Source organism: Takifugu rubripes, chromosome 15, assembly GCF_901000725.2.
Source record: "Takifugu rubripes chromosome 15, fTakRub1.2, whole genome shotgun sequence".
Lineage (NCBI taxonomy): Eukaryota > Metazoa > Chordata > Actinopteri > Tetraodontiformes > Tetraodontidae > Takifugu > Takifugu rubripes.
Window position 1 is genome coordinate 8,352,954 of NC_042299.1, and position 22,655 is coordinate 8,375,608.

A 22,655-nucleotide genomic window follows, 5' to 3' on the forward strand; every position below is an offset into this window, starting at 1 on the left:
TGAACTGATGGGTTTTGGCAGCGTCCTCCTGCCATCCCAGGATTCTTTTTTTTTGTCACAAACACACACTTGTAAAATTGGTGGCAGACAGATTTTAGTCCTTCACCGACGACGCAACCGACATCCAGAAAGCGACACTTATTATTACAACATGTTCACGTGTATTTTTTCTGTTTTTTTTTTTTTTTGTCCAACAATATCAAAGAGGAGCAAGGCAAAAATGATTCACACCCAGAGAGAGAAAAAAACTGGTAAAAATAAAGAAATACAATTATCTGTGCCCTGCTGTGACCCTCCACAAATGGAAAGAAAGACCGACACTTGATACAAAAATATCACAATTTTTATATATCAAACAGCCTGTGGTGGCTTTGTTCAGAAATCAGAAGAGGATTTTTACCTTCTGCCTTTTTTTTTTTTGATTACTTCTTGCAGTTCCAATTGTCTGACGCACACCAACGCGCTTTGCATCAACTTCTGCTCTTTTTTATTTTTTGTTTCACATTACAAAACTACACTTCTATTCACATATTTTCAAGTTTAAATTCTTGTTTTGATACGCTCTTCAGAAAGCAACGACTCTCTCGCATTTGCTGAATTCCTCTTACTCCTCGATTAAGGCTTCAAAATAGCTTCTCATTTTGAAAGGGATACACTAACGTTTGCGTCATCGGACTGCCTGAAAAAAAACAGTTCTTTTGACTGTGCATGAGCTGATTTAAAAAAAAAAAAGAAACCCTGCTAATTAGCTTAGCTCAAACACTGCATGTTGGCACTGCTCTTTGTTTTCCACATTAAACTGGATCTATAACGCCGATGGTCGACAGACTACCCTTCGCGACCCACGTCTGAGCTAAGCTAATTAGCGGCTGTGGAACTAACCCAACTCTTGTTCTCACATGCACAATATAAATATATCTGAATCAAAATGAAAACAAAACAAGTTGGGGTATCCCTTTAAAACGTTCCTCTGCTCGTCTGGCCGGAGGTTTTGGGGGGAAACGATAAGACAAGAATAAACATTAGAATTTTCAAATCAACTACTTTTCCCGCCTCTAATCATTTCTATACATCTCACTTAAAACAACCCCCCCTCAAAAAATGCATGAGATGAAGTAACAATGATGAAACAATGCAAAACATATGCACAAACATAAACAAAAACAAACTTAGAGGTAGCTTTTATAAGAAATGACCAAACTGTTGAGGCTCATTAACAGAGTTAATTAACACACAGTTTGGTTACAAGTAATGCACAAAAAAAACAAACAAAAAAACTCAAAATCTCTTTACTGTGGCACTTAATATTTCCATACATGGTGTTTATCACGTTGTGCAACGCATCTTTTCCCACGCGCGCTCATGAACAACCAAAAACAGGGAAACTCAAAACACACGAGGTCAAAAAACAACCAAACAAATAACGAGGTAATTCAAGTACGATGTGTTGAGATTCAAACTCAAGCTAAACAACGACGACAAAAAAAGAACCAGGAGACGAGAGCGGTGGACCACAGGGACACAACCACAGAGAAAAGCGCTGATTATTCTGTCGTCTTATTGGTCGCCCCCAAAGCTGCTGGGCTCGGATCCCGTCCCATCGGGCGATCGTCTGCCCCCATCCGCCATCTCCGTGTGTTACCAGGGTAACGTGACACGCGGCAACGCGCATCAAAGCTGCAGATTTAAACCTCAACACTTCGGAGCCAACGCCGTCTTTCAGCGAACGACAAAAGGAACGCATGAACATTAAAAGGAGTCCCCCCCCCCCCCCCCCCCCCACTGCTTCACAGTGTACACAAACGTCCGGGACGAACATCTTAAAAAAAAAAAAAATAAAAAAAATCAGTGCATACCTGTTTGGAATATACACCGGGCGAAAAATATCTGTAACATCACTACAGAAGTTATTTCTGTTGACTTTTTGATGCCAGTTGTGCTTATTATTCTCTCCATCAGTCAACCTGATCGTTTCAGTCTTTTCTAAATCAAAGTTTTAGTAAAGGATCAAATGTAATAACGGCTCCTGGCCGGACTCTAGCTTCACCGTTCCGGAGACAGGCTCCGCCTCCACGGTGGGAAAAATGTGCCTTTGGGAATTCTGCTGAAAGGCAGCGTTAGCCTGCAGCGACGCGGCGTGAACACGGCTCACAGTCTTTCACATTCATGTTTCGATGCCGTAAACCAGTTTCCGACCTGTCGCGGAACCTTTGTGGAAGGCGCCACGCTACGGCCTCCCCAGCGCAACTTCAACATTCACCGCGAGCTGCCCAATCACAGGGCTCCCACGGAAAAGCAGCCATTATCTCCCCTCCCCCTGCAATTTGTTTTGTGGATCGACGTGTTATTGGCTGATGTGTCAGTTTGTGGTGCTCATTAGTGTGACAGAATGACTGTAAATGAATAACAAAAGTCCTGTATCTACTGCTACCGAGTATGTATATAGGCTGGTTTAATGTGGAGTACTGCTGGGGACAATAAACGAAAACGTGCAGAAATCAAACAGAGACTGTTGTCGTAATTTTTCTTTACCTGTGCAATCAAGCCTCTATAATGAACAATGCAGAGCTTAAAATATGAGATATGAAGAAGTGACGGTTCTCCGCGGGGAGCCACGGGTGGCCGCCGGTGACCCGATTCTCTTTAGCCCTCACCTGACGGATGCAGAAGCAGGAAGACTGCTGAGAAAACTTCCAAAATAAAAAAAATAAAATAAAAGAGCAGCACTAACATTTTTCCTCCATCGCAACCAGAAGCCTGATTGTTAGCAGTGTTTTAGTGCTCTGTTATCCAGTTCAACTGTTTCATCTACTGCATATGCCCTGGATTCTCAGGGGCTATCCCACCACCACAGCCAGGACCTGAACCCACCGGTTATATTGGGAGAGCTCAGTGAAAACTGAGATGGGTCTAAATGGCTCGTATCTAATCTTTAGAAGTTTCATTTATTTTCTGAATTCTGAACAATGAAATGACGAGTTTGTGTGAAATGATAAAAGAAAAAGGCCTTCGGTTGTTGGGGACAAGTAAAACTGGGTGACAGATGGTGTCATGGCCAGAATGTGGAGGTCCAGATAGCTCTTGAGAACCCGATTTTGTGGCAGCAGCGTCCAGTAAAGCCAGTCTGAGCAGCTCGCTCGCTTTACGGCGCTGTGTGAAATGACCTGAAAGGTTCTAACTGTAGATGTAGCGAATGACCCGGTGAATCCGAACAAACGGTGGTCTGCCTCTTCTCCCATATTCTTGTCCCATCACCACCAGATACATAGTTTTCCACGTGTGCCGCCGCCTTTGCATGAACAGAAACCAGAGAAAACAAACCCTCTTGCCTTCGCCAACCTCTGCTGTCGACATTCCTCGGCTGCAAACGTTCCTTCCGCCTCAACTCCACTCCTTCCACTTCCTCCTTTACATTCCCCCCCTCTACTCCACCCTGCCCCTCATCGTACCCTCCCGCTCCTCAGACGTAGCACAGGTACAGGTAGGTCTTCTCTATACGCCAGTCTGGGGGGATATCTTCAGGCTTGTGGCCCTTCATGTGCTTCTGCATGGCGGACAGGCTGGGGCAGTACTCCAGGCAGATGGTACACTGGTAGGGCGAGGCGCCATTGTGGGTGCGCAGGTGTTTGATCATGGCTGAGTAGTCCCTGGATCTCTGGTGGCACAGCTTGCACTCAAATGGCTTCTCACCTGAGGAAGAGAAGGCGTGATCAGCACAGATTCAACAGAGTTGCATCATCTGCATATACAGAAAAAATCAGCAGGAACGGACGCTTCAGACGCATGTTTAAGCTTCTGCACAGCGTTACATGAAGGTGATGAAGGTCCTTCCACAGCAAGTCAAGAACCTTAAACGCTTTAAGTGTGATTTCCAAATTCATAAGCTGACCCATCCTTTTTTGGACAAATAAAAAGTGTTGAGCAAGAGTGGCCCAACATCTCAATGATCAAATTTTGCTGATTCCTGCAACTTCTCCGAATTTATGTTTCAAACACGCTGTTCTCTTGTTGCTTTTGAAGGACCAGTGTGACTGAAACCTGCCAAGGTTCCACCCAGAGAAACATTCCTATCTTATGATAATTGGCCAAACCCTGGAGGAAAATCCTGTCATTCTTCATTACAGGAGTCATTAAAGCCACTCATTCTAATAACTGGGACAACATAGCTCTACAACATAGGGCTAAAGAAGTGCCCACCACAACCCAAGGGGAAAAGAAGGAACAGGATAATCTCAAAACAACGCTCAAAACATGCGGTTACCCAGACTGGACCTTCACAAAGACCTCCAAAAAGTGACACCCCGGCAAAGAAGAGTATAGAAACAAACGCCGCAACATTTCTATCTTTTAACAGTCTGGAGTTTTGGAAAGATTCAGGAGAATCCTCCGTAAACACAGCATTCCAGTGCAGTTCAAACCCCCCAACACACTCAGACAAAAACTGGTCCGCCCGGAGGACAGGACACAAGAGAAAAACTCGTTGGCTAAATGTGACGTCAGCCCGTTCGAAGAACTCACCAATTACCCCAGAGCACAAGGGAGGAAGTTGCACACAATTTACGTTTGACCTAGACGTCCTGAGGACGTGGGAGTCCTGTTGCATTGTTGTGTTTGTGGTACCACAACAACATATGCCGAAATTGACAAGGCCGCATGCAATTTCGATCCCGCTAATAAAGCTTTAAAACCATTCTTGGCTCGTCGAAATCTAATTGTTGGTAACTCAGATGGAACGATGGTTCGGGGACGTGTTGAGGGTGTCATAAATCAAAGCGGAGTCCTGCTTTCACACTGGGGGATTTACTCTGTTCAAGAGGCACATTTCGTTTCTATTCATCCACAGACGGCGTCCTAAATGTGCTAATGATTTGAGTGATGGCGGGGAATAATCCAGCAGCGCTCAGGCCGCCAGGCGTAAATTAGACATGTAAATGCCGACCTTTGCCAATGGCATTTGAAATGAGCTGTCGGATGCGATCTGGCCCGGCGATCGCTGTCACCTTTAAGCTCCAGCTTCCTGGCGTCTCCGCCGCTGCCGCTCTCTCCGAGCCACGGTCAACCTTGACCTCCTTCGGGTAACAGCCTCGTTTAGCCGGCACCCAAAAACGCGGAGCAGCAGGTCGGCGTGTAAGTCTGCCAGCATACGGAGGGCGTTTTTTTCTTATTATTGATAACCTGACTGTAAACAGGCGGATCTCAAATAACCAGCTAATAATGAATTGCAAATGGGGCCGAGATATTGATCCACCATTGGCATTTGGGATGTGTGGACAGACCTGAGGTGGGGGGCTGAGGTTGCCAATGTCGATGATTCATCAAGCGGCTCTCTTTTGTGCGTGGTGGCCTTTGACTGTGAGCTTGTCACTTGCTCTTGTTATCTGCTGTTGCTCTGCGGCTTAACGCTGAGCCCCCTCCCCCAGACAAAGGCTGGACGGGGGGAACCAATTATAGGACAGGCCGCCCGATAGCGTGGCTTACCAGCTGGCATGTTGAAAGGAAGATGGAGGCCGCCGCCATGGCGTGAGCGTTAGCAGGGCGAGTTCTCGTGGTCGCTTTGCTCGAACTGGAGCTGGTTTTCCAGGAAACCCAGTTTATCACCATGTCAACACCTTTATGGGCTCTAAACACACCGGGATCGATAGAGACTGCAGACGCCGCTCTGCAGCGCCGCAGCTGCAAACCTGCTGTCTGGAGTCCGTCGGCAGCTGTTCCGAACGCACGTTTCCATGAAGACGACGAGCATAGCGCCGCCTCATCGTCGCGTCATTCTTTTTCACCGTAGGTTAAAAGCAGATCTGAGTTCTGAAGCCGCGTTTAGAGTTGACAAATCGGCTAAAACCTCTAAACTGAGCTGACTGAAGCCGGTTTCATCGACGTGACTTTTTCATGATTCTATTACGATGGTCAGAGTTCTGTTTAACCTTTCTGAGCTGCTGTATTGTGTCGGCCTGTTGTTAGCCCAGAGTTGTGGGACATAGACGCAACATGACATCTAACACGCTGTTAAAGCACTGAAAGTAGTTCCAGAACCAGCAGTGTTCCTCCTCCTCTGCCAGCTGGACGTGGATCCCAGTACCTGTGTGCACCCTGTAGTGGGTCTCCAGCTGGTGCTTCAGGCTGAATTTCTTCCCGCAGCCGTTACATTCGTAGGGCTTCTCCCCGGTGTGGATGCGTTTGTGGCCCTTCAGCGTGTTCTCATCTCGGAAGCAGCTCCCACAGAACTCGCACTCGTACGGATGGTCACCTGCTGAAAAGGTGGATAAAAGAAAGACAGAGTTTATAGCTTCTGCTTTCTGCTGACCCCTCTCTTCCCTGACCCTCAGCATCCTATTGACATGCAGAGAAACCTGAAGAATGTAGGAGGGACATTTCAGGAGACACGATGTGGTTCAGCCCCGTTTGAATTAAATTAACCCACCACATGTTTCTGAGTCAGACAAACGCACATCTGTGTGCTGTTGGGTCCTGATGTGCACAGAGTCGTTTGGATTCAGACAAACGTTCCTGTTCTCATTGAAAATCTCTTAAAGTTGCAGCTTCGCTGCAGATATTTCATCATTTCTCAGCCATAAACACATTTCGATGGGTCGAAATCATTTTTCCTGGTTAAAGCGGGAAGCGGACGCACGGGTGAAGCTGAACCGTTTGAATTTGTAGCTGCTCTGTTTAAACACTCCTACTGTAAATGTGAAGCGTTTCCGTATTTGCACTCGGGCGCAGCGTGTCAACAGTGGCTCTGCACTGTGATGGAAATGACAACAGGCCCCCACCGGGCAGCCGTAATGGATATTCACACGTCAGCGATGGAGGATATTATGATTCTCAGCGGCGGTCGGCATGCTAATTGTATTGCTGGTATTTGATGAGGAGCTGCTCATCATGTCCCCCCACAGGGCCGCAGCTCTGCAGTCAGGCTGGTGGGGACATTTATTAATGTATTTCAGTCCAGCTCGGCAGGTTTAAGTCATCATCAGTAACCTACGCCTTTCATTATCTGCCTGTCCGAGCGGCGACGTGCGCAGGAATAAATTGCATTTCTGGTTACACGCCGCTGCCCCCTCGTTTCAGGGCACGTCCAGGCTGTGCGCTTGACTTTACGTTCTATATAGTGCAGATCTGTTTGTCCGCTTTATTTAGAGACGAGGGAGCGGACGGGTGCGAATGGAGAGGAGGTTAACCGGAAAATGATCTTATGTGGAATGAAAAATCCAAAGCTTTTCCTGCGGTGTTGCTGGGAAACTTTGATGGAGATGCTGGGATGGGAGAGGGCGGACAGAGCTCAGACACGGAGGTGTGGGTGCGTGTGGTTGGGCAGGGAAGGGGGAAAAAAAAATCAATAAAAGTGACAGTCTTTATTTGTCTGCGTGAAGTTATCAGCGGCTCCCGCTGTAAGACATTGTGCTCTTTCTAGCGTTTCAACCACAGCAGAGATCACAATCCATCACGGCGCTCGGTGGGCTGGCCTGACGCTACAAGAATAATAATGGAGCCCAGATTCACCTGCCTTTAATTAGAGCTTCTGATCAGAGCAGCGTGCTGGATGCTAATGTTCAGGAGGGTTATTGTTGCTTCACGTACAATCTGCAAACATCGTGATCATTTAGCGAGAATCCTTTTCTACCATCATCGTTTCTAATATTGGTTTCATTCTAGAATTTTGCGTTGCATTTTATTACTTCCCCAAACCCGGACAGCATTTTTTGCAGTGTTGACTCTGAGATATCAGCTGTTGGCGGAGTTATGAAGCAATGTCAGTTTCATCCAAAGTACATCGACTCCAGTATTAAACTGGGCATAAATCCAGTAGTGTGTTACATGATTGTCCATATTATGATGAAAACTTTATATTTTCTGACGTTTTTGTTTTCCCATTTCCGTTTCATAAGCTGCAGTGAAACATATTGTGGCCATTTGGGGGCGCTAAAATGCAGCGTTGTCTGGCAGTTTCCCGAGTTTGAAATGGCAATAATTCATACTCATAAAGCCAGATTGTAAAAATAAAAAATCGAGTTATTTATTTCTAGACATGGTTGGGGTGGGAAGGATAATGGTCCGACAGCCTCTGTCCAAAACTGGTTCTCTCTCTCCAGTCCCTCCATTCCTCTCTCCCATTTTCTCTCTGTGGTGTGGAAAAAGACGCGGAGAACCCGGCACAGTGACGCAACCCCACAGGCCCCCCGTGCCCCCGAGCATCAGCACCTGCGTCTCCTGACCACTGCCTCAACACACCCTCCACCCCCTCACGCACACACCTCAGTAAGTGTCCTCCAAAAGGCCTGGTGAGTGCCTGCGAGTGTGTGTGTGCATGTGTGTTGGCTTCATTACAAACAGTACGAGGATGTAAATCAGACTCCATCACTGCCAGAACAACAAATGCCCACCCCCCTCTCTCCCAATTCACTCAGTGCTCGCTCGCCCTGGCTGCAGCACTATCAAATACAGCTGCGAACACAAAACAGGCAATAGACTGCTGCAGGTTCAACACGCACGCACGCACGCACGCGAGCGAGCGAGCACAGGAAATTAACAGGAATTTTATGTGTGTGCATGTGTTTCTACACACATTTGCAACAAAGCCAGGATAAGAGACAAAGTGGGTGTGTGTAACATTGTGTCAGAAGGGGGAGGAAGAGGAGGAGGAGGAGATGAAGCTGCGGGTGATGAAGGCCTCATGATGAAGATGTTTCTTGTTGCCTTCGTCCTCCTAAATGTTGCTGCAGTGTCAGAGCGACAGCAGCAGTCTGCTCGGAGGCGATAAGACAGACAACGGCTAACATCAACCCCACATAATGAACATCTTCAAAGGTACCTTTTACAAACCGCCGTCATCAGGTGACACAACAGGAGCACGACTGGACCAATCACAGACCGGCATGAAGATGAGCTGCCAACATTAAAATTAACGACGACTACCTTCAGACGCGGCCATTTATGGTGAGTTCAGGGACGGCTGGGAATGTTCTGCCACAGTTTATACCACAACTGAAGTTCTTTGAAGCTCTGGGTTTGAAATGTAATTCTAATTTAATTCTGCAGGGCGCACTGCCGCCCTCTGGTGGCCGACTGCAGCATGTATGTGAACCAATCAGGTCTCTTCTCTGATGTTTTTTTTTTAAACTCTATTTCGGTCTCTTTCAGGCCAATGAGATTATTAACATCAAAGTGCGAGCGGAGAACACCATGTTTCCATTTTTTTTTTTTGGGGATAAATGAGGAGCTATTTCTGGCCGGCATGATGGCGTGCGACTTGCAGACTTTCTAATCCTGTGATAAAAGGCTCTGCTTCATATTTAAACATCATCTGGGGCTTCGTTGTGATTTCACAGTCGTGTGCAGCAGGACAAGCTTCTGCGCTGCTGCATGATCAGCTGACATTTAAGTCGCCTGGGTGGGCAGGTGGATCAGCACTCGCGTCTTCGCCAATGTTGGCGAGACGGAGCAGATGTGAGCATCACTACTGTACCCCCCCGGCTACCACCACCACACTGCAGTAATGGTATATGCGTCTGACTTGTAAATAGGGCTGCTGCTCTCATCTCACTGCCTTCATTTCAAATATTTATCTGTGGGCTGGAGAGTTAAATCGCCTCTGACAGAGCGACACAGAGCGGGAGGGAGAGAGAGACTGTTATTTAAGGTCAAAGACAGAGAGGCATGGGGGGTTGGGGAGGGGGGTGTTCACCAGTGAAATAGGATTCATTTCCATGTGTTCATATCTGTCATCCCCTCTCTTTTTTTTCCCCCAGGCTACCGCTTCTCTCTCACTACATGTATTTGTATCCTCGCTCGCCCCAGCCGAGCACAGAGAATTACTACCGCTGAGAGTAAACAACAGCAGCAAGAGCCAGTGGAAATAAGTCCTGTGATATTGACCTGAATTTATGCTGTTTACTCAGCTCCAGTCACAGTGTAACATTACTCACTCCTCCCTGAAAATAAAGCCTGTATTTTACTGGAAACTTCTTCCGTTTATGAACCCGCTCACGTTTGTCAAGGTCGCTCTAACACGCCGGGGTGAGCACAGGAAGAAAAATTAATCTGAATTTTGAATGAGAAAATATGCAAAATTTAAAGATGCACCATTTGCATCCAAAAATAAGCTTCCCCGGGATTTCAACTGGAGTGAAGTAAATGTCAGAGCAGCGTTTTTCCTTTAAACCGTTGATGAAACTTTCCTTCGGTTGGGATATTCTGGACTCTACAAATCACTCCAGTTATTGTGGCGCGTGTCAATGATTTGTGTATTTCTCCATCTTCAACACGGGTGCAGAGACACGTCTGTTCCCAGGAGCAGGCATCCCACCGGCGCCTCCACCTACCTGTGTGCGAGCGTAGGTGGCGTTTGAGCGCAGTGTGGCTCGGGAAAGTCCGGTTGCACTCGCTGCAGATGTAGCTGCGGACGCCGGCGTGGACCTCCATGTGCTGCTGCAGAGCAGTCTGGGTCTGGAAACGTTTCCCGCACAGCAGACAGAAGATGGCCATGTCGGATCCTGAGGAGCAAAGAACACGACGGTCAGGTCACCCAGTTCACCCAGCACGACCAGTCCCTCATCTAGGTAGACGATTGGCTGCCGTATATACAGGTGTACGCGTGTATTTACTGCGGCTACGGTATTAAAGGTGCTCGCGGTGCTGAATTCTCAGCGCCGAGTAGAAAGATAAAGATCTCCAATGCAACGCTTCAATCGAACCTTGTCTCCACTGAGCATTTTTCTCCAGCAGAGATAAAGAGCGCGAGGTTTCGCGGCGCGCTAACACACGAAATCACGGAGGGCCAACAGACACGCTGGCAGCGAACACACTCCAACACACTCCCTTCACACTTTTTCAATTACCAGGCTGGGGAAAACTCTGGGGGAAGGAGTGAGTGTTTGCAGCTCAGTTTCTATTTCATCAGTCAATAACACATCTTTGGGGCAAAGCTGACACTAATTTAAAAATCTATGAAGAGCAGCCGCCTCATGTTCATAACCAGCTGAGGAGGAGGAGGGCCCACGCGGCCTCCGCGCCGGATCAATCAGCACCTCGGTGACAGACGAGGAGGAGGAGGAGGAGGCGGCCCGGGAGGAAGAAGGTGATGTGCTGATGTGCGAGTGAGAGAAATAAATATTGACAATCGTTCAACTTCCTGACTCCTCCGTCTCGGCTCCATTTGAACGCCGGCTGTTCAAATCCGTCACCTGTCAGGATGATTTCAAACAGGTTGACTTCTTGTTTAGAAGTCAACATTTTCCAGATTTTGACACCTGTTTTCTGACGCTCCTGAGCAGTCGCAGGTCCTTCAGACTGCCCCGATGCCAAGCTCATCTTGTGATTCGAGGCAGGCGCCTCTCTGTACGCCATTAGCATAGTAGTAACTAGTGCTAAGCTAGTTTTCTCCAGAGCTTTTATCAATGAACAGGCTATTGACGGAGCCTGATTGCTTCTGAATCCCTCCAGGACTGCAGCTACTTAAGCAGATTTGACTGACAAGCATTCACTCCAGTTTCTTACTTTATCTGGAGGTGAATCTCAGTCTGACTAGCATTAGCAGACCACCTCTTCCTCCAGGCCACAGCTCGATCACATTAAGCACGGCGGCAGAACACACTGATACTGTTGCCACTCGAGATGGAAGAAATGAAGGTGAAGTGGTTTAGAGGTGGAGCGAGAGACCCAGGGAGTGAGAAGGGAAGGAAGGCAGAGTTCAGACAATTAGGGGAAGAAAAAGGGGCTTTTGGAATGCAAAAGGTTATCGGACCTCTGACCTGGGGTCATCGCTAAGGCGTGGTGGAAACATGAAACCAGGTACTGACACACACACGCGGGAAAAAACAACAACTTTGAAGTCATGAGAGCAAAAGACTGAAGGATACACATCAAATACACACACAGCAGGAAAAACCTGCGCTCTTTACCATTCAACGCATCGCTCCTCAAATCTAATGAATACATGGTTTACGTGGAAACAGAAAAGGCTTTTTTAATAGACAAAAATGCGCGCGCGTCCACGTGCACAAAAGCCCGATCGGCTGGCTTCTGGCGTCAGAAATGGCTGCATGAGTGGAAGCTGGGAAAAACCTTCCCGCTCCCTTTAGTCTGAACTCTACAGTCGGGGGAGGACTGTCGCCGGTGAGTTAAGGTGCCACCAGGACAGCAGTGAAGGGATGAAAGCATAAATAAATAAATAAAAGCAGGAGTTGAAGCAGAAGGTCCATTACAGTGTAGAATTGAGTTGGTCCAAAGTGACACCTGAACGCCGGAGCAGCAGGAGCTGGAGGAGGAGTGTGGGGAGAGCAGTCTCAGTCCTGTTTGGCTGTTTTGGAATAATTTAGCTCCTCTAACCAGCCTCTCCGTCTCTCTCCGTCCTTCTATTTATAAAGGCTCAGGCGGATTCTGCGGCCGCGGCAGTGCCGGCAGTGACTTAATGGGTCTGGAGTGGCAGGGCTGCTGTTATTTAAGTGGGGGGGTGGACGGAGGCCGGTAATGGAGAGGAATACTCCCCGATGGGAGGTGACACAGGCTGGATGTGCACACAGAGAAATGGCCCAAGGACAGAGCTGGCTATCAAGGTACTTTAGTGATCCTCCAGTCTGAGAAATCTCTCCATTTAAAGCCTGCAAACTTTTTTTAATTTTACTTCTCTTACCGAGAACGACTGTACACGTGTCAACGCCGCGTCAAAATGATCTGAGATTTTGCGATTTCGCAGGAGCGTTTGAGTAAAATGAACTTTATTGTTTTATTCTATAAACTAATGGCAACATTACCGACAAATTCAAACTAGAGTCTCGTTTGAAGCATTTGTTTAGGAGGAAACCAAACATTTTCAGGAGATCTGGTGGTCCTTCATCCACACCTCCATGGACCTACAGTAGTTGTGTAACTGTCCTGCTGGTGGAACCAATCCACATTGAGCGGAAGGCAGCACGTTTTCATCCCGGATAACCTTGAACGTAGCTTGAAGGTCAAAGCTGGAAATGAGACTCATCAGAGAAGATGACTTTAGTCCAGTCCTCTGGGGTCCAACTCCTTATGTTCTGTGCAAACTTAAGCCTGGCTCCTCTTTGCTTTTCATTGATGAAGGGCTTTTTTTCCCAGACTGTAGATGTTGCTCCCAATGTTTACTGCTTGACCTCACCGCCGTTAAGGATGGAAGCAACCGGACGCTTCCTGCATCCCTCTGCCCGGTAAAGCCGGAAGGGAAGTGTGAGAACTGAAGCGACTGTGGTTTTGGAATTCTCACCTCTGCTCTGACGTTGGCGTCATCACACCAGAGACTCCATATTGTCCTCGTTCTTGAGGACACAGCTCCGCCCTCTCAGTAGTTGCATTTCCTACAGCCTTAAATGTGTCCTCACTGGGCTCTATTGCAGCCTTCTGAATGGAGGAGCTGCCGGAGTTAATGAGGCAGAGAGCAGCAGGACCACAGCACGAGGCGTTCAATCACCGACCATTACCACAGTCCTCAACCACGGTCACGGCCCGCTCTGTCAATACCCATAATGATAAACTATGGTCTGTCTATAGGCAGCGAGAGCACTCACTAATGTACGACTGTAGGTCCTAAACACCGGCGCTAACGTGGCGCTGCAGAATGATGGCAGAACAAGCTGCATTTTAGGGCCTCAGACCAGGAACAGATCTCATTTGGATCAGAACACCTCAGAGATGCAGCCCCAGCAAAGGGCGGCAACTGTCACCCATTCGGCTGAAAGAGCCCTGCAAAGATCCGCGTTTCGATCCAACAGGTGAAACCATAAAAAGCAGGAAAACATCATCTTACAGACCTGAAGACAATTTTTCCGTTGGCCTACAACCTCCGAGGGTCGACTTCCCCGAGAAACCTCTTAGTATTGCTTCTTACAGTGACCATTGACAAGCAGCAATAGTGGATTTTTCCTTTAATAAGTGTAAATAAAATGGAACTAGGACTCAGAAAGCCATTTGAGCTGTGCAATTGACAAGGAGCACCTCTGATCAATCAGCGACGGCCTCGGGGCTTTAGCGACCGCACACCAAATCAGCGTTAGCAGTGTTGATCCAGGCAGCAGCCAAACGGCAGTCGCCCGCTGCCTCTGACGTCCCTCGTGCGCCGATAATTCACGCCGGGGCCCGCAGCGGCGCCGACATCACGAGATGAAGTTCTCCCAGCGAGATTAATGCCACCAGATGCCAGGCGAGATGCCATATTAATTACCCAGAGATAATGTCAGCGCCACCATATGGCAGCTCAACTGGCCATTTAGTTGACAGGGAGAGGTCTTTATAGCAACACGCGCCACCACGTTGTCTCCTCACTGCTGTTCTCTTCACTGCAGATTCACGTCAGAAGATCTCAGAAGCCCAAATAACGGCGAGGAGCTGCGCGAGCAAAAGAGTGTCCCCGGAATGAGATTCAGCCGAACATCTGTCCCCGCCCGAAACCTTCCGTTATTACCGCAAACGGACACCAGAGTCCTTCCGCGTGTGTCCCGCCGCCACATTCCAAACGCGTTAATCTGCCGAATGCACCGTCTTCAGCACTATTTGGTCCAGTTTAAGGAGTGTTTGCTAAAAACCACGGCAACCATCTGCTTTGGGACATTAATGAAAACATTAGCCAAATGTGTAAAAGCGCTAAAAACGGGGCTCAGACAGAAGGTGTCAGAAGCACGAGGAGAAGGACCAACAGAGAAAACTGAGCCACCCAAATGGCACTCTGACTCCCATGATACCTTGCAGGAATGATTGTTGGTTATTTCACGTGAGCGGAAATTTTCACTTAACCGGGCCACCGAGTTATCCTCAAATCGGTGACGAAACAGGTTCTAAGTTGTTGCAGGTCGGATTGTTGGAGATTCTTCATAATAGACAATTTTACTTTTTTTTAAAACCTGCAATACATGGATTCGCCACTAGGCAACAGCGTGAGCTACATGCTGCTCTGTGTCCATACGGAGGACAAAGAAGAAGAAAAAACAAGCTAAAAATGAAGGCTCTGTGCGGAGGCGATGCTAGCTGTAGTATCTGGAGTATCAGCAGTGTAGAGCAAGATTCTTGTTCAATTTAACAGACATTAAATTTACTGATGATCAGGATGACGGATATCCGGCAGTAACTGGTTTACAACTGGTAGTAACTCAGCTAATGCGGCTGGATCCATCAGGCCCATAATCATTCATGGTTCTACGGCCCCACCCCTGAGAGCATCACAGAGAGGACGACCTCTGAAAGGTTACCGGACAGCGCCACATTAAAATAATCTGTTAACCAATCTGCACCCAGCTACCAGAGTAGCGACCATCAGTGGATGATCTGGAATTACTGTGGGCGTAGGGCAGCGCCAAGCCTTTCACCCAGATTTACAGTCGAACTGTCGGCCCCTTCTGGTTCTGGACTCACTGACCTTTTACAAAGATGGACCACAATCGCCATCCAAGCCCACCCCCCCACCTCCCTGATCTCCAATCCTCACAAATCCGATTTAATCAGACAAGTTGTGCAGTGTGGCTCGGAGTAAGAAAAAGGATAATTAGTAAACAGAGCAGCTACTCGCCAGGCTTCATTGGCATTCGCACCGGGTTACTGTGTCGCATTTAAAATGCAGTCTGATGAAGTCTACAGAATCAAACCATTTGTTACTCCTATTGAGGAGGCTTCTGGCTACTGGCAATTAAATTGGAATTAGCGGCAGGGAATGAGATACGGCAGATTCATACAAAGGAGCGGAGGTAGAGGAGGAGGGAAGAGAGAGAGAGTGCACTGTCTGGACCTCATTCGGCCCGACGCAGGCACGAATCTGGAAACCATTCGTTTTCCTATACGTTGGTTTATTTTATGCTCAACTTCAGGTAAAATTTTACAACGATAATCTTTACACAGATCTTGATGCGTGTAAAATCCCCTTTACAGAGGCAATAAACCAATCTAAATCAGCGTAAAATGTTAATTTACTTAACAAATCTCACAAGAAGCTTTGTTTTTTTCCCATCTTACAGATATTAATAAACGAGGATTTAAACTTTAAGTAAATGTTCGAGGAAAGCCAACAAAAATGAAGGGATGCCATTTTCTCTGCCATAGCTGACCGGGCTCAGTCACAGAGAGAACGCTGGATGGAGAGATGAAGGGACGGGAAGGATGGAGAGATGGAGGCTAGCGGGCTAAATGAAGTGTGAATGAGGGGGAACAGCTTCTGTGATGCAGCTGTCCTCCCCCAAACTTCAGCCTGCTTTCCCTGCTGTTCCCACGCCCACCAGCAGGGGGCGTTATCCTGGTAAGAGTATCTCCATCCAGCCATCCATCCATCTTCTACCACTTCTCTTCCTTGTTTCCTTCAAGTGTGTGATGGTGGTCCAATTTCCACTGGAAAAACATTTTTAATCCCACGTAAGCGCATTTCATCAGGATATCGTAACAGCAGCGACCAATAACGAGAGAACTCTAACGAGAGAACAATAGAAGAGAAGAGCCGAGAGTCTAAACTGGTCCAGTGCAGGTTTTTATGGGATTTAACCATCATATTCACAAGGGTTGATGGGAGCCAGGATCACTGCGCTGGTGTTTAGATTTCAGGGTCTGTTTGGAACCTGTCCGAGTTCACTTGGTAGCGTTTCTGTGCAGCAAAGCAGCGCTGCAGAACGTGGCGCCAGCAGAACGTGACGCCGCTCAGTGAATTAGTTGTTGTTCCAGTCAGAGTGGTGATACAAAGCTAACAGTGGCAGGTCGTAACGGCGAAACGAGCGGCGCCGTTAAATCAAGCAGGTTAATAAAGCTTTGATGTCGGTGCTAAATTCAAGTGTTTGCTTTCGTTTTCATTGTGACCTTTGCGGATTTACAGGCCCGGAACGCCGCAGAGGCAGAAGAACCAGACGTAAAGAGGGTGACGGCGGTGGAGAAGAGCGCGTGGGATTGGATAAACTGCGTTCTTAAAGATGTCCAGTTCAGCATCCAACACAGAACTGCTGGATGCTCCGCACACACACACACACACACTCTGCTGCGCCACACACACACACACACACACACACTGCTGCTCCGTGTGTGTTTACACAAGAAGCCATTTTCCTCTTTAACAGGAAGCCGAGATGTTTTCGCTCTAAATATATCAGAGAAGCTGCTGCGGCTGAGATTAATGATCCCCAGCATGAAGGAGAAAAACCCCTCACTGATCAGAGTCACACCCGGCAACAATCACCACGTTCCAAAGTCGGGGAGACAGAACCGGCGTCTTGTTATAAGACTGGGCCCGAGGTTCTGATGAGAGGGAACTTGGCACACAAAGGCGTCTCCTCATGGAGCAATAATCAATCAGTCATCAGGATAAATGTGAACCTGCCTGTGAACACACTGATCATCACCTGGAGGCAGTGAAATAACCCGTCCGACGAGATATCGGGATAAATAATGGGATGTGGCCCGCCTTCAATGTGGCCACGCCTGCCATTCAGGGTGGAGTCGGGGGTGCAAACACGGCCCAGAAGCAGCGAGTGTGCCAGTGTCCTCAGCTGCCGCTTTGTTGTCACTTAATGGAATTTAACTCCAATTATTCCGATAAAAAGACACGTTTTTGAAAAAAGGTCACACTTTCCACATCTGTAAAATGGCTTTAGGCACACAGCCAGACCTTCAAACAGCGCCAGGACCATGTCCACCTCCGGTCACCCCCACCTTTACACCCAACCCGACCCCCCCCCCGACCCACACTGGAATCCCAAATCTGTCCTCGCCTTCCCGGGATCTGTTCTCCTCGCCGCCATCTGGACAGTCAGGCGCACAATGTGAAAGGAAAAGGGGCTGGGGGGCAGGGGGCACCCACATTAGTCACAGACCCTGAGACTCACACCCACACACACACACACACACAGGAAAAGGGCAAAGAAAATCACACACACACACACACACACACTTTATTTCTCCTCAGCGTAGCTGCCGACATCGTCTTTCCTGTTGGACAAAAGACTTTTAACACCTCTACTGTCCCCCTCCCACAACACACACACACACACACACACACACACACACACACACAGGATGGGGTGTTTATTTTTTTTTCTCAGACATCCTGAGACACTCTGCCGGTGTGTGTGTGTGTGTGTGTGTGTGTGTGTGCGCGCGCAACAGGGGAATTCTGAAGAATGGAAGATGGAACCTGGAGCAGAACCAGAGATGATGGAGAAGGATGGAGGATTAAACTTTACAGGAGGAATGAATGAACACACAAACAGCAGTAAAGTGGGTGCCCCCCCTCCACCCCCTCCTCCCCCCTCAGTGACATCAGAAGATGAAGAATGAGGGATGAGACAGTGAATATTCATGTGTTGATGGATTCTGAGCTGACCTGAAGTCCAGGGTGGAGTCGGTTGGTGAGAATATTTTAACTAAAAGACTGAACTTGTTAAACCAAATATTTAGAATCACAAACTAAACGAAAGTAAAACAAAACAAGCGGCACCGAGAAATCTCCACGAAGGTTTTAAATGTTAGAATTCACAAGAAATATTGGCCAAATCTGCCAAAAACACTTCACTGTCCGACTAGAAAATGTCACAAAAACATCTAAAAATCAAAACTAAAAAGGTCTGGGAGCAAATTTCTGAAGGATCCACCGGATTCAAGTTCCGTTTGTGTGAAATATCAAAGTGAATCAAAGTTTAGAGGTGTTTCGCCACAGATGTGAGCATTCATGTGCTTACTTTTCTTTCTTTTATTATTCATCTTTTAACAGAGTTCTGAGTTGAGCGGCGACCTTGAAGCCAAACAGACTCTGCCAGGCTGAAAGGAATGTCTTTATTTATAGATCTGTGTGTCTGTCTGTGTGTGTGTGTGTGTGTGTGTGTGTGTGTGTGTGTGTGTGTGTGTGTGTGTGTGTGTGTGCCTTTTTTTTGAAGAACTTGCACTGATGTCAATCACACTTAATTCCATTTCAGGGAAATTGATTTGGGGGCGAGCGAAGCTGCTCTTTCTCTCTCTGATTCTCATAAACAAGACAAATATTCCAGGATCCATCAAAGCCGCTATTATGATTTGCGGTTAATTCTCGAACATTTACTTTCACTTCTAGGTTTGAAACAACCATTTAATTCCCCAGCAAACAAATTTTAAGATGGAATCTTGCTGTAGTAAATATTTTAGGTTACACTCTTATTAGAAGGAATAAAAAAAGTCCTTTATTTTACTAAAAATATGATTTTAATTGTATTTTATACGACACCCTCTAAATAAATAAATAGCATATAAAATGCGCGGTCTTATGTAGCATTTATGAACATTATTTCTGTAGTCTGTAGTCATTATTTAGCAATGACAATTATCAGTAGAAATTGCAAAACATAGAATATTTTTGTACCTATTTTAATGTTGTTGCAGTGACCAGATTGAAAGGCTGCACTATTTCATCTCATTTTTGGTTTTCGTGCTCTCTATAAATGGGTAACAGCACCGCCTCGACGGATTGTGGCTGCGGAAAAGCAGCAGGACGAAGACACGAGGAGGAAGATGTTTTTGGCCGTTTCTCAGCCTTCAGATGATTCTAATCAGAGTCTGAGCGACATGCTGAGATCACACAGCTGATTGGGGCTTTGATTTTATTTCACCAGGAAAGATCATCTCCACGGGCAGCGTCCGCGCGGGTTTGATTTCACTGTGATCCGATTAGAGACGAGCTGCTTTGTGTTTTTGTACCGAAAAAAAACAACAACCCCAGAGTGAGACGCCGCAGAGATGAGAGAAAACTGAGCTTTCAGGAAATCACCTGAGCTCCTCTGATCCAGGTATTCCAACTAATCTCCAAAACAACAACAAGCAGAAAAGATGAGGATTTTTCCGAGAGCATTATTTAAAAATCAGCAGCAGCTTTTGTTTAAAACTGCTGATTAAAGAGGGGAGACGCCTCAAAGATCCTCTCTGGGCAACATCCAGTGCAACGGCTGACCAGCAGGGGGTGCTGCTGTGCCTACACACACAAACACACACGCGCGCGCACACATACACACGCACACACACGCACACACACACAGGTTCCCATTGCAGAAGAACTGGGAAAAGTCCTCATATGACCTTGAGTTCATAGAGTTTTCCTGCTCATGCTGCTTCCATGAGAAGAAGCAGCATTCAGGTGAGTGAGCGCAAGGCTCAACCTGGAAAAAGGACTTCCAGAAGAGTCGAGTATAAAGTGATCAACCGAGTTCACACTTACCAACTGAAGCACTTCGATATTGAAACATTTTCCATTTTCAGTTGCTTCATAATCTTCACACAAGAAAAAAAAGAGAAGACATTCCTCGGATTTTTAATCGTTTTAGTTTATATAGGAAAATTCATTCAGGCTCTTGTTCATAATTTAAAAAACTTCAGCTCTGATTTGATGTTTTCACTTATATATTTGTTCCTTTAATCTTTAAACATCAAACGACAAGAACATTTTCCTCAGTTTCAGATTTTAAAACAAAAAATCCGACCAATTTTTTATGACCAATTTTATAGTTTTATAGTATATTTATAGATGTATAAACAAAGTTATGCATGCAGTGATTTTAAATTTCTTTCTATAAAGCTACTTAAATCATTTCTTAAATCTTTAAATAGTTTTCTGGGAATTAAATTGTTTTTAATTTAGTATTAGTGGATTCAAACTGAACTTGTGTGTTCAGAAATGTGGAAAAGGCTCAACAGCTAAACTTAAACTTAAACTAGAAGAACAATCAGATCAGTTTAGAATCTTCTGACCGAGATTTCTTTAAGAAAATACAAGAAATAAATGAATCCTCAATACCAGGAACAATGTTCATTTACATTTTAAATCTTATTTTAATTCTGGATATTGTTTTGTTTGGTAAATATATGTTGATTTTATAAAATGATTTAAAGAGCAAATAAACTTTTAAGGATTTATATTACATGTTTTATTAAAAAACTAATAAATTGTGTTATCTAAATTCCTGTAAATATATCAAATCAGAGGGAAAAAATAATTCTTAGATTATTGGATGATTATTTAAATGAATTGATGACCACATTATTGTTAAAATGTCTAATTTACTTTTATCACAATCACAAATGCTCTTTTTATAGTAATTATTGAGCCAATTAAAGTAAAAAAGCATTTATTTTCTTTAATAAACCTGTAAAACCTGTAAAATAAATGGTTTTACATAATTATGATAGATTAATTGAGAGATTAATTACACCGCTTTGCCGACAAAATTTAAAGATGCTTTTCTTTGATCGACTCTTAATGATCTTTCGGCATCCTTCTGTGGGCTCAGAAACAGGAAGTGAGGTAACGGTGAGTTTTGGTGTACATCTCCACTCTGATTGGCTGACGGGGGGTTTCCTGCCTCGACTGTTGCTGAGTCAGCATCTTGCCACATGTGAGAGGACAACAGTCCGACCGGCTGATCTACATCAGGTTTAAAGTGTCTCGTCCCTCATCAGGAGGGATCCAGGTGGTGGAAACATGCTGAATTTTGTCTCGCTTTCCCTCTTTAATAATTCCGAATGGAACTCTGACAAAGATCATCTATTGGAACGTGAACTTGGGCTGTTTGACTATTTATTTGCTTTTATTGCGGCCTCTCACTTCAGGAGCTGCAGCAGATGATCCAGGCTGAAATATGAATTAAAGCCGGGCTTAAAGGGACATTCTGGGGAGGGGGACAAAGCACATGTCCAACGTTCTTCGGGGGGATCTAATCAAAAACAGCCAAAGCTCTGGACTGTGTGATGTTTGAAAGGCAGACTTTCTCTCTTTTCTCCTCCCTCTTCTTCTACCCTGTTTAAGATTCCTGGCCTTTCACCTGACCCCAGGCCTCAGCCAGGGCAGTTGGGGAGGGGGATGATGGCCGGTGGGGGTTAAAGTGTAATCCTGGTCCTGTGACCACAAAGGCTGTGGCCCCTGAGGGCCAATGGCAGACCACATATTCCGAATTGCAATGTTATCCCTCAGCAAACCCTTCAGAGTGACTACATTTCACAGGATTACACGGCCGCACTCCTCTCTGCACCTCTAATGCCCCCCTTCAGCTTAACTCTGGGTTTTTATTGTCCGAACGGGAAAATATTAACTTTTCCACACAGTCCTATCAGTACGACCGGGTTTACACCCGTCTATTAAGTTGAGCAATCGGCGTGCAGCATCTTTACAGCTCGCACATATCCGAGACCGTTCACATGCTGATATGTGGCTGCTAGCGTGCTGCTAATTGCTTGCTTAAAAAATCCATTAAGTCTTGTTTCTACAACAGCTTGCGTGCTCCATTATCATTAGTTTTATTCTGTGGAACCTTAACGAACTCTCTTTAACAGCACGCTGGCGGCGCGGCCCTGAACTCCGCTCCTACATTTAACATAAAGAATGTGCACAACTTCACAAGATAGAGACAACTGAGGCGACACAGAAAAGCCCTAATTGACGCCTCCTCCGTTTTCCCAGGGTGAAGCCTGGAGGGGGGAGGGCCGGAGGTGGAGGGGGTGACACTGCTCTCCTGGAGTTGCGACTGTACAAAAGGAAGCAGATTTGCAGAGGAGGCGACCCCTGACCTCTAAAGCTGCAGAAAGGGTCCTCGGTGGCCTCAGAACCAGCCAATCAATCACCTTTGAGAGCCTGCTGGTCAGCCGGACTGTAAGGGGACACCGTGGTCTGGACTGCCGGACCCAACCCCCAAACATTCCTTTATAGACAAGAGGGGGGGTTT

General features: G+C 46.4%; 1 protein-coding gene across 4 annotated transcripts in view; it reads right to left on the minus strand.

Moving 5' to 3' along the window:
- Positions 1-1,783: 1,783 nt before the first annotated feature.
- Positions 1,784-22,655, minus strand: part of zbtb16a (zinc finger and BTB domain containing 16a) — a 75,097-nt gene continuing 54,225 nt past the window's right edge. For all 4 annotated transcript variants that reach the window (XM_029847929.1, XM_029847933.1, XM_029847930.1 and 1 more), the window contains exons 5-7: positions 10,320-10,490; positions 6,077-6,247; positions 1,784-3,690 (exon numbers count right to left, since the gene is read on the minus strand). In XM_029847929.1, the coding sequence (XP_029703789.1) occupies positions 3,461-3,690; positions 6,077-6,247; positions 10,320-10,490 (572 nt within the window). In that variant the 3' untranslated portion in view covers positions 1,784-3,460. The remainder of the gene's footprint in view (positions 3,691-6,076; positions 6,248-10,319; positions 10,491-22,655) is intronic.